This window comes from Mustela nigripes, chromosome 7, assembly GCF_022355385.1.
Source record: "Mustela nigripes isolate SB6536 chromosome 7, MUSNIG.SB6536, whole genome shotgun sequence".
NCBI lineage: Eukaryota > Metazoa > Chordata > Mammalia > Carnivora > Mustelidae > Mustela > Mustela nigripes.
In genome coordinates this window covers 78144325-78157410 of record NC_081563.1, presented here as the reverse complement: position 1 = coordinate 78157410, position 13086 = coordinate 78144325, and the positions used below count along the sequence as shown (strand labels likewise).

Sequence of the window (13086 nt, the reverse complement as noted above, 5' to 3'; positions counted from 1 at the left end):
ATTCTTAAATCATATTCTAATGTTGTCCCACAGTGTGTCTAACTTTAGTCTTTTTCCATTCATCCTATTTTGTACTCAGTAGGTTCTTTTAATTTAAGAACTTGTAATTCTCTTCAGTTCTGGGAAATCGTCTTCTCTTTCTCCTTCTCCTTTTTCTTTTTATTTAATTTACATCCCCTCGTTTTTCTCTCTTCTCTCCTAGAATGCCAGTTATACCAGCTGAATCATTTAGGAATGTTTTTGGCTTTAAGTAACAAGAAACGCTATTAACAGTGTTTAAATAAATACATGATAATTTCTATGGGGCGAATGGTCAGATGTGGGTGCTGTTTGTGTATAGTTGTATGTCAGAGAAATAAGCACATTTTAAAGATTTCTTTTCTTCCCAACCTTCCCTCCCTTCCCACTCCTTGCCTCTTTACATGGTTACAGTAGTCAGCAAGCTGAATCTGCTGGTCAAGTTCAGGGAGTTGCTGTGACATCTTCAGCAGGTGTTGAGGTCACAGATGAGAAACAGGGCAAGAAGAAGTGCAAAACTGCAGTAAATGTTGTGCTGAAGCCAAATCCTTTGGACCAAACTTGTATTCACCCGGAATCGTATGACATAGCGATGAGGTAAGTCTGAGGCCACGTGAGAATTCTCCATGCCCAGAGTGAGTTCCCTACAGCAAATGGCCTTTGTTTTGGCAAAATGAAAACTTAAAAAATATGACCATGTTTAACATGACAACATTTTTCAGAAGTTCCGCATTGCTGAGTTATATGACACATTATTTTATTTCAGTGAGGAATGAAACCATTATTCCTGGAGCAGTGTCAAGCTAATAAACCCTGGTATTAATGGTGAAGTGTGTGTAATGGAAATTGCATGGCACTCTCCTCTGTTTGTTTTGGAAATTAACGAGACACAAATGACTAGCACCTGGCTTAAAGCTTGTGCTTATCTAAAGATAAAGCCCTTTTGAAAGTAAACAGCCGACTCTGATTTCTTAAGAAATATGGCTTTGCACAGTTATTAGACTCTAAGAAATGATGTACTTTTAATGAGCATACATTACACAAAATGACATGGGGGAGGTTTTTTGCATACAAGGAAACATTTAATGTAAGGCATTAAAAAATTTAATACCACATTTAATTAAAAACTTTTTGATTAGTTCAAAAACAGTATCTTGCTACATCACTAAATATTTTAAGACTTTTAGTGAGTTAAATGACAGTGGGTTTAAAAATAGTGAATATTTTAACTTCCCCTGTGCCTCAGCCTAGATGATTCCTGCCCCAGCCTCCTACAGCTAACCGTGTGTTCTAATTTTTTATGCCAAAAGCAGTTTGCCTCTTCTAGGACTTTATATGAATGATACCATACAGTTGTACTCTTGTGTAAGACTTCTTTTAGCATAAAGTGTAGAGATTTTTATCCATATTGTAACAAGTATAAGTAGCTTGTTTCTTTTTATTGGCTAATATTTCATTGCATGAATATACCACAATTTATTCTCCTTAGTGAACTACCTTTATACTCTTTCCAATTTTTGCCTTTTATGAATAAAGCTGCTATGAACATTCTTGTACGGTTTTTGTTGTTGACATTTGCTTTCATTTTTCTTGGAAAAATACTTAGGAGAGGATTTGCTGGGTCATAAGGTAGGTGAATGTTTTAGTTTTCTTATAAATTTCTAGACTTCACTCCAATATAGTGGTACTATTTTACACCAACAATATATTGTTCACCAACAATATATGAGTTCTGGTTACTTCACATCTTCACCATTATTTGATGTTAGTCTTTTTAACTTTAGCCATTCTTGTGTATCTGTGGTAGTATCTCTTTGTGGCTTTAATTTGCATTTCTGTGGTAACACTGAGCACTTTCTCATGGACTTATTGGCCATTGATATACCCTCTTTTATGAATTCTGTTCATATCATTTAGCCATTGAGTTGTTTACCTTTTTATTATTGGGTTGTGGGCATTTTTTTTTTAATGTATTCTGGGTACTAGTTTTTTGTCAGTGTATGTTTCACAAATATTTTGTCCCAAATTGTTCTTTACTTCTTTATTTTCTCATTTGGTGTCTTTTCAGGAGCAGAAGTTTTGAATTTTGACAGTGTCTACTTTATCAATATTTTCCTTTTATAGTTATTGTTTTCCCTGTGCTAAGAAACTTTTGCCTACCTCGAATCGTGAATATATTTTTTAGTGTTTTTTCCCAAAAGCTTGATGCTATCAGCTTTTACAAAGGTCTGTGTTACATGTGAGGCTACATTTCATGTATGATTTGAAGTAGGGGGTCAAAGTTCATTTTCTTTTTCCATTATGAACATTTACTTATTTTTGACACCATGTTAAAAAACAACACAACTTTTTTTTTTTTTTTCTCTATCCATTGCTCTGGAGATGATTGAAAATCAAGGGACTATATGTGGGTCCATTTCTGGCTCTGTTTCATCTGTTTATCAATTTCATACTGTCTTGATTACTGTAGCCTTACACTAAGTTTTGAAACAGTGTAAGTCCTCCAACTCTGTTTCTTTTTTAGTATTGCTCTATTCTAGATGATTTGCATTTTCCTATGCATTTTAGAGCTTATCAATTTTCATTAAAAAACAAAACCTGGTGGAGTTATGATTGGGATTACATTGAGTCTGTAAGTGATTGTAGAAGCAGCAGATGTCTTCATAATATCTATTGAGTCTTTTGACCATGAACTTCTATCTTTTCGCTTATTTTAGTCCTTCATTTCTCTCAGAAGTATTTCAGAATTTCCACTGTATGGGCTTGTATATCTCTTATTAAATGTATTTTATATTTTTCAACACTATTATAAATGGAATTTTAAAAAATTTGTTTCTAATATATAAAAATACAATTTATTTTGCATAGTAACCTTGTATCTTGCAGCCTTGCTAAGTTCACTAACTAGTTCTAGTGTTTGTAGATTCTTTAAGTTTTCCTGTATAAACAAGTTATCAGCAAATAGATGAAAGCTTTACTTCTTCTTTTTTTAATCTTAATGCTTTTTATTTCTTTTTCTCACTCATTGCAATGTCTAGGACCTTCAGTACTGTTTTGAAGAGTGGTGAAAGTGGGCATCCTTGTCCTCTTCTCAGTCTTAGCACATGGTTCTCATTCTTTTAATATAAAAAAATTACGGTCTCGTATTATAGTAATTATATTTTTAGTGTTAGTTATTTAAGAAGATGAATATGTGCTGCACATGTAAGAGATTTTATACACTTCTTAAAAAAACTGACATCTCCTTGGGTACTAAATCAGCATTTTGTTACATGCAAATCAGTGTCCTTTTTTTCAATGTCTTTTTTAGTGTACATTTTATTTGCTTTCATGATATGATTCTAATATAGTTCATAAATTTTTCAACTTACTCTCTAATGTAGGCACAAATTTTTTATTTCTGCATATCTCCTTTTTTTTTTTTAAAGATTTTATTTATTTATTTGACAGAGAGAAATCACAAGTAGATGGAGAGGCAGACAAAGAGAGAGAGAGAGAGGGAAGCAGGCTCCCTGCTAAGCAGAGAGCCCGATGCGGGACTCGATCCCAGGACCCTGAGATCATGACCTGAGCCGAAGGCAGCAGCTTAACCCACTGAGCCACCCAGGCGCCCCTCTGCATATCTCTTTTTAAAAAGCTGAATAATACGCCATCACATGATTGAACTGTAATTTATTAATAGCAGTACTAGTAGTGGTTCCTTATGGTGGATTCCTAGAAGAGGAGTTACTCTGCCAAAGGGTTTGAGAGTTTTTGTGGCTCTTGATCTACATTGTGAAGTAACATACTAATTCATAATTACCACCAGCTGTGTTGGAGCTTGAGAGATCTTTAATTTCTCCTGTTAAGCAGGACTTTTCTGCCCATTTTTACATAGGCCACTTTCTGTGTTAGGGGCATAAAAGCCCTACAATAACTTCACCCTTCTCTGTGCTTTCCTTTTGGAGCAGCCTTGTCTCTTAGAAAGAGGGTGCTTATGGACAATTTCATGGGAAATTTTGTCTATATGAAGTTCAACTCCCAACCTTTAAATCTGGCAACAGAACTAGTAGTTTATCTAATTAAACTTACCATCCCCATTATCTATCTTGGAGCTGTGATAGTCATTTCTGGCTTTAAAGCATACTCAGTATGGGCATCATCAATATCACTCAAGATAGGTAGTTCATTTCATACAGTCTTACACAAGTGTCTTCCTGAGGAAGTAAAGCTCATTAAGGTTATGATTAGGTCATCATTAGTCTGACCTCAGTTCTGTAAAAGGAAGTCTGATTACAGTTAAGTTCACTTTTAATTACATCAGAAAACCAGTAGGAATGTAATGGTTTTCATGCTCCCCTACCATAATGTCACTCTCAGAAATACACCAAGATGTGAAGCCATTAAGTTTTTATACTTTTGTATTTATGGTATTCTCTCTCACATACTATTTTAGAAAATTGAAGGCATATTTTTTAACCTGAGTTAGTTATTTAGTGTTCTTTAAAAAGTCTACCTTTTTAAACTATTTTTATTACTTTTTTGAAGTTTTATTTTACCAGTTTTATTTACATGTAAGGATTCTCTATTAACTATTAAAGTGCTTTGTTGTGTGAGCTGGAATTTTTTCTCACTTGTTTACCTTTTTTATCTCCTTGTAATGCTATTTTGTTTTTGAAATATGAATATTTAGTTTTTATGAAGTACACCTGTTTTTGTTTTTATGCAAATTAGTCTTCTGTTATGATAACTAATCTCTGAGGTCAACTCAGTATTTCCCATACTTCTTTCCTATTCTTTATGGTTTTGATTTTTACTCTGTAAATTTTATAGTTAATGGTTATATTTATTACTTAGAATATATAGAACACTGTGGTAGGGCCTGAAGAATATAAAAATGAATAGAGGCACTTCATGCTCTCAAAGAATCTACCAAAGTAGGCTGAAACTATGACTTTCAAAAAACCGTAATAGAAATCAGTAGTCGGTGCCCTTCATGAAACACAAATGACAGAGGCATCATTTCCCAATGGGGTTGTCAAGAAAGGGCAAGAATGACTTACAGCGTTTAGACTGAGAAACTGAAAGGATGAACTGCCATCATCTGAGATGAGGAAGGCTATGCTTGTAGCAAGGTTTGGGGGAGAAACCTGGAGTCGAGCTGAAGGCCTGTTAGGTTTGAGCCATCAAGTAGGCCGTTGGGTACATGAGTCTGGAGTTTGGAAGAGTGACTAGGCTAAGGATATAAATTGGAGAGTCTTGTGCTTATGCAGGTCCTCAAAGCCATGGATGGGAAGAAGTTACCATAGAAGAAACCAAAGTTTAGTTTTTCAACTTTTCTTTTCCCTCTTCCCTCCATTAACAGTATCTCTAGTATTCATGTTATTTTTGCCATTCATAGCCAGTAAGTATCTTTTACACCCTTCATCCAATCTTTAGTGAACTGTATTGAATGTCCTTTTAAAATATACCCTTTTATAATATACCCACTTCTCAACTCTTGTGCATTCCTCTTAGTCTCAGTCACCATCATCTCTGCCTGGATCATGACTACTGCAATTAGTCTGACAGGTCTCCCTGCTCCTACCACTGCCCAGCCAGATAGTCTGTTCTTAGCACAACAGACAACTAGATCCTTTTAACATATAAATCAGGTGTTGTCTTGATTTGTCCTAAAACCCTGCTATCACTTCCAGTTTCACTCAGAATTGAGACCAAATCCTGGTAAGAGCTTCCAATGCCCTTTTGACCTGATCTCCTGTTTTTCCCTCCCTTTTTCATTCTACTCTAGCCATGCTGGCTTCCTTGAACATCTGTGAACATGCCAAGCCTGCTCCCATATTAGGGTCTTTACACTGTCTGGTCCCCCTTCCTGGAACACTTTCCCTGCAGATATCTGCTCAGCCAGCTCCTTTACCTCCTTTACCTCCTCAAGACTGCTCAGGTGTCACCTTGTCAGCAAGGTCTACACTGCCTAACCTACTGAAATTTGCACGCCCTTACCTATAATAAGCCTGGTAATTCTGATCCCCGTTACTCTCTCTGCTCTTTCTCTTTTTCCCTCAGCACTTAACTATCTTTATCAAACTTTACAACCTATGTATTATAGTAAGCTGGTCGTATCTTGTCGGTCTCCCTGAGAGCAGGGATCTTCGAATGTATCCCAAGGTTGCGGAAGAGTACCTGGAACACAGCAGGCACTGTGAAGGTATATGTTTAGTGAATATATGAGTGAATAATTCTTTCAATACTGGCCTCAGTTAGTGAAAAACAGTAGTTCCATTAACCATTCATTATGAGACAAGAGAGGAAGACCAAGCCTTTCTATTCATTTGTTGTTTTTGTGCAGGGCTGGTGAGCATGATGGGAGAAGAGGGAGTTACGAGGTGAGGGAGAAAAGATCATACAGGTTTCAGTTTTAGATATATGAAGTTTGAGTTGCTAAGATGTTCATGAGAACATCTCTTGCAGGCAAAAGGAAAGGCAGACCTAGGACTAAGGAGGGAGGCCTGGTCTAAACATGTTGATATGTAGGATTGGACTTATCAGTGGGAGGCGAGAAATAAGGAGTCATGTGAGTGGATGCACTCATCCAAGGAAGCATGTATAACAAGAGGAGATGTGGCTAAGGTCAAAAACTTGAAGATACCTACATTTAGAGGGCCAGAGGAGGAAGAGACGTGAGAGAAAATAGAATATGAAAACAAAAGTTATGAAAGAAGGCCAGTAAGTTGATGGTGTCAAATATGGCAGAATGGGTAAGTGGTTAAAAGATGCATTGACACTCAGGGGGTCATTAACTGAGAGTAATTTCAAAAGAGTGGCAGAAATAGAAGCCAATCTGTAAGAGACAAGGAAAGCAAGCAATAAGAATTAGAGGCTGATAATTCTTCTGAGAACTTTGGTAGTGAAAAGAAGGAGCCATGTGATGGAAGTCCAGGAAGATAAAGGGTGGTTGTTGCTTTTAGCTTAGAAGAAGCACAGAATGTGGAGACCATAGCAATAATAAATACCTCTGTGGCCAAAATCAGAGGAGGAAGTAGTAGAGACATGAAAGATACTAGAGACATTCATAACATTATAAAGCTAAAAGACCTTGTTCATTTAGCTTTCACTCCTCACTCTCACCTGCTACATTTAGAGGTGAGGCAAGTAGGACGCAGAAAGACCAAAAGAATGCCAAGGTCAAGAGTCCTTAATAGCAACCTATGAGGAGCAAGGGTGGGGAGAGAAACAGAATCAAGGGATGGAGGAATAGCTTAGGGAAGTTTGGGGCAAGATGAGTAAAGATATTAAGACATCTAAGGAAGGGGCTTTTAGGGTAGCTTTGAATTTTTCAGAGAAGTAGGCAGTAATCAAGTAAAAGATTTGGAACAGAATGGCTTCAAAGGATTACTGAAGGAAAATCTATCTGTAGCAATAGTAGGTTTCTTAATCCCATGTTCCACTCAAATCTCCTGAAATATGGATTCTGTATGTTGTTTTCATTGACATTTCCTAAAAGCCTTGCATTATTCCTTACCCTCTCTCACTTAAAAATATCTGCTGGCAGTGGTGGGTACATCTCTAGGATGAATATGATACTCCTGCCCTATACCCAGTTCCTCTTCTAAAATGAGAAGATACCAAATGTAGTCACTATCAAGTTGCTTCATTTGAAATGCACATGCCCTTATTCTGAAAAACAACAGAAGGAAATTCTTTTAATGCAATATTCAGGAAATACATCTGCAGCAGAACAGCATAAAATTCTACACACTCTATGTGAAGAATTCATTTCCTACAGATCCCTTAATAAAATAAATAGGCAAAGTTTCCTTTAATGGAGGAGGTAATGTTTTCTCCAGAGGAAGGGAAGAGTCTGATTTCAGCCATGTGATGATAGAGAATAACAGTCAAATCTAACATATTCTGATACTCTTTTTTTTTTTTTCCTCTTAGGAAGCACACATAACACAACTTATTACTTTTCTGTGCTAACATACCATCTTTAAGGGTATGATATGCTTAATCTGAAAGATTATTGTGATTAAATTTAAATCTGGCTCCAAACTAGTTTTTTAAATTGTGACTAGTTAAAAGATCAGGCTTTGGAGTTAGTTAAGAGCTTAAGATTTAGAGTGCCATAGATCTGGTTCATATATTGGTTCTATCAGCTGAATTATTTTAGGTAATTTACTTTATGCATCTGAGACTCAGTTTACCTTAAAATTGGGAATAGTAATATACCAGCCTCAAAAGATTGCTATAAGGTCAAGTAGATGATGTTTCTAACATGCCTGGCAATAATGAGATACTCAGTGAATGTTTGTTGTTTTTATTGGACTATTGACTATTCCCCAAACCTGACCTGAACCATATTTTCCTGTTTCTGACCCTTTAAACATCTCTTTTCCTGTTTCTACTGGTTAAAATCTTCTCAAAGACCTAGCCTAAATATCACCTCCTGCATGAAATCTTACAAAGATACCCCATCTGGAAATGAGTTCTTCTGTATACAACTTCTGTGCTTCACAAAGGCCACTTACTAATTATTGCCCTGTGTTATGGTTATTTGTAAGTTTTATCCTATTTTGGCACAAAATGAAATGTCTAGCTTAATTTCAATCTAGGTATTTTTTTCTTTAGTCTAAACAAGCTGAGATCAATGCAATTGCGTAAGCAGAATTGTTGGTAGAACATCTAGATTGTCCTTTCTGCTGTTTCCTATCCAACAAGTTGAAAAAGTACTTCAGAATCCCTTGGGGATTGAAGACATTTTCAGACCTCCCCAAACTGAATTCTATGTCTTCCCAGAACATGTGTGTCCAGACTTTACAGACTAGAAAACAGAGATAGAACATGAAAGAGGATTACTTACATTTTCTGTTATCATTTAGAAATTGTCACAATGTCCTCATGTGTGAGTGATTTCATTATGTAGGATGATATGGGCTATGAGGAAAATTGATGCTATATTATCAGCAGAATGAAGTCCAGAAACAACCAGTTTAAGGGTTGCTGCTCCCCCATGCCTATGTATTCCATTTTGGTTGATCCAGAGAGTCAAAGACAAGTATGTGATTTTTCCTTTCTCTTGACTAAGGTGCTAGGAGGTAGTGTGTTGTGCTGCAGGTAATGCAGGTTTGCACATGTCACAGTGAGGCCTGGCATTGTCCCAAAGAATATCCTGCATTTAGAATTTGGTTCACTTCGGATAGTTAAGCTTGAAGGTTGTTATATTCTTGATTTAACTTGAAAAATGCCAGCACTCGCTTTGATAAAGCATTTACTAGGATTTAATTGTTATTTCCATTTTGGCCATTATGGAGGCACTGAAAAGACTAGTTTCTGTGAGTGGTTAGTAGCCTGTATAGCAGGACTGTGACATGGATTAAGCAGTTGTGTTCCAAGAATGCTTTGTATCAGTAGCTGTACAGGGCAGTATCTGCACTCTCGTCTCCTTTATTACTGTGGATGTACCCATTTCCGACCCTTACAGTCAATGCTGAAAAGTATGTTTTCAGAGCAGAAACAGCCATGAATTTAAAATTGAGGTCTAAGATAGGAATAATCATACAACTGGACAAAATATTTACTTGAGGAGGGGGGAGTCGTCTATACAAAGGCCCAGTAATATTTAGTCTTAATTTACTAAAAACTCATATCAGATTTTTAAGAACAGAAGTTGGTCAGTGGGCACAAACTTTCAGTTACACATTAAGTTCTGGAGATCTCATGTACAGTATGGTAATTATAGCTGTGTTATAATACATACTGTGTACTTGACAGTTCATGACTAGATGTTAGATGTTCTCACCACATAAAAGAAATGCTAATTATGTGACAGGATGGATGAGTTGCCATGGTGGTAATCATTTTGCTGTTATGTAAGTATATGGAATCAACTAGTTGTATACCTTAAACTTATACAATGTTATATATCAACTGTGTCTCAGTAAAGCTGGGAAAAAGAGAAACAAACAAGAGTAAAATTAAGCCAATAGATACACAGAATTCTGTGATGAGATAAATGGTTAAATGGATCCCAGCCTATCATAGTCTAAAAGTAGTTGGGGCTAGGGTTTGGGGAGGCTCTGTAGAGGTCCTGCCTTGCTCCCTGCCATAGAGCTACAATAAGTCAAGCCAGAGAGTGACAGGTGCCCCATGCTGAAGACCTTTAATGAGTGAGCACATCTTAACCTCTGTTTCTTTCCCATTCCTGTTCAAGGATTTAGCATCTCAGAACTCTTCTTTTAGAATTGCACTCAGGGGGCACTTGGGTGGCTCAGTGGGTTAAGCCTCTGCCTTCAGCTCGGGTCATGATCTCAGGGTCCTGGGAACGAGCCCCACATCGGGGGTCTCTGCTCAGCAGGGAGTCTGCTTCTCTCTCTATCTCTCTCTCTCTGCCTGCCTCTCTGTCTACTTGTGTTCTCTCTCTCTGTGAAATAAATAAATAAAATCTTAAAAAAAAAAAAAAAAAGAATTGTACTCAGGGTTTTGTCATACTCTTTCCAAACTTAGCTTTCTGCCCAGCAAGGAAGGAAGTCTTTCAGCTAATAAACAGCTGTACCACAGGGAGTTTAGATTGTTCTTTTAAAAAGCAAAAAGAAAAACACAGCAGCAGCAGTACAGCAGTGACATTCGCAGATTTGATATTCGTAGTTTTGACCGGGAGCAACCCAGAAGGCACATGACTTGAAGTGATTTGTAATTTTTCTGAGCAGTAAGTCACTTAGCCTACTGAATATACCTAGCACACCTCCGCACATCTAAAATTCACCTCGGTTTTCTTCTGCATTCGCATGCCAGCTAACTTCTACAATGATAAAAACATGTTTCTTTGTGGGAAGCTTGCCTGAAAAGAAACCCAACTACAAATTCTATATAATAAGTGAAGATTAGGTAAACAGATGTAAGAAATTATTTGCAAATTTGAAAGTTCTTACATTTTTCTGGACTTGCCCACAAGAGTTGGCAGCATTCGGACGTGAAAATTAAGGCAGAATCATTGCTGACTTTTGGTAAGTGATGTCTTAGCATGTTTATCAGTCAGTTACTCCCCTCCGTAGCTCCTATAGAGCTATGATTAGACAGCCATAGACGGCCTTTTAGGAAGAGGCCCAGCATCATGAAAAGGAAGCCAAACCTAAACTATAAAGATGATAAAAGGGCAAATTATAAAGGTGATTTTTTTCTTCTTATTCGTAAAGCCTAAAAACATCATACTGTAATTCCCAGGAAGTAGCATTTATCATATTTTCAAAACTGCCTTCACAAAAGAGAAAAATGATGAAAGAGAATCTAGCCACTTGACTAAGCTGTGGGGTTCTTAGCAACTGACTGTCATGTCTCGTGTCTTACATGCTGTTCCAACCCCCACTACCCTGCCATGAAGTTCAAGGCAAGGCTGGTAGAGAAAACTAGGAAGTTGAAGAATTCTAGGTACTGCCTGACTTTCCCTTTGCTCATTCTGGAAGCAGTATAATACCAGACTGCCTGGGTTCAAATCATGCCTGTTTGAGCTGGGAAAGTGATTTAACCTCTCTGTACCACAGTTTCCTTGTCTGTTAAGTGAGGATAATAATAGTACCTACTTCATGAGATGACATGAATTAATGTATCTAGAATTCTTAGCACCTGGGAGAAAGTAACCTGTTGTTGTTGCTGTAATTATTCTTACTGATGTGTTGTCAAGTTCATTTATTTATTTATTTATTTAGGTAATCTCCACACCCAACATGGGGCTCGTACCCATGACCCTGAGATCAAGAGTCACATGCTCTTCCAGCTGAGCCAACCAGATGCCCCCCTTATTGCTGTTATTTTTGTTGTGATTACAGAGAAGCTGTCAAACTGAGCCATTAAAGAAAAGGGGGGTGTGGTTTACAACTGTTGGTCTCCCAGAGAAAAATTGTTTTACCATGTGATCGGCTATAATTTGGGTCATTGAACATTGTTAATTACATTAACACTAGGGTCTTGGGACTAGAGAAAATGTTGTGGTTTCTCTGCTTCGTATGTGGAGCAGCCTATTAGCACCAGTGGAGGAGTGGCCAGGAGTTACCAGCCAGCCACAGCAATGTGCTTGCTTCAGTCTCTTTTATCTCCAGAGTATTGGCCCTCTCCTTCTCTCCTCTTCTTCAGGCTTAGATCACTCAGTCTGGAGCCTGAAACTCAGTAGGGTATTGATCTAGTGTCCCATTATCTCCCTCCTCCCTTTCCTGTCCTGTCTCACTATGGATTTTAACGTTAGCCTGTCTTCTAACTTTCTGTGTGACCATAGGCAAATTACTTTGACCTCAATTGCATAGTCTTTAAATGGAATAAAAATGTCTCTGCCCATTCAGAGGCAACCAGGGGTTTTATGGAAATGACAGATGTTAAGCATTTTCAAATTCCTTGAAAGGGGGATTCTTTGACAGGACGAAACTCATTGTAGAAAGGCTGTTTTCCCAAGGAAAATAGTCCTTACTCTGATACATAGGCTTTATAGCCTAGTAGCGCCAGAGTTGTTTTAATTCCAGCTCTGCCATCTAGCCTAGTGGTTTTGAGTACCACTTTTTTATTTGCCCTCTTCTTTCAAATACTCACAAGCACTAATCCACGTTATGGCTTTACAGCCAGTAAATTAAATTATATGAATTCTAAACACAGTGTTTTTGAGCTGTGTGAGTCTACAGCCTTTGAAACCACTAACTTAATTTTGTCCAACTCTTACTGAGTAACTTAAAAAGAGCCAAACTTTTTCCTTTTGAATTTGGTTTGAAAAATAATAATAAATTGTTCCCAGGCAGTGGTTCTGGGTGCCAAATTTTATCTAGGATCGAAATCTTCTGTCTGTACTGAATATTCCCCAAAGTAAAGGGTTAAGGAGTGTTAATGAAGAGATGATCTATGACAGCTTTTACCTTATCTCCAACCTTGTGGTCTCAGCTGTGTGACTTTGGGCAGATCATTTAATCTATCAGAGTTTTGATTCCTTGATCTGCAAATATATCTCCACAATAAATTTTTGAGATAATTAAATGAAATCATCTTCATTGAGCACTTTGAGAGTATGCTTATCTGCATATAAAATCCTACCTCTTAAAAGAACAGATTTAAGTG

General features: G+C 37.2%; 1 protein-coding gene across 3 annotated transcripts in view; it reads left to right on the top strand.

Annotated features, from left to right (window-relative positions):
- Window positions 1-13086, top strand: part of SRBD1 (S1 RNA binding domain 1) — a 199150-nt gene that overhangs the window by 174741 nt on the left and 11323 nt on the right. For 2 of the 3 annotated variants that reach the window (XM_059406226.1, XM_059406228.1), the window contains exon 19: window positions 433-615. In XM_059406226.1, coding sequence (XP_059262209.1) covers window positions 433-615 — 183 coding nt within the window. The remainder of the gene's footprint in view (window positions 1-432; window positions 616-13086) is intronic. The other variant, XM_059406227.1, reaches the window with a different exon arrangement.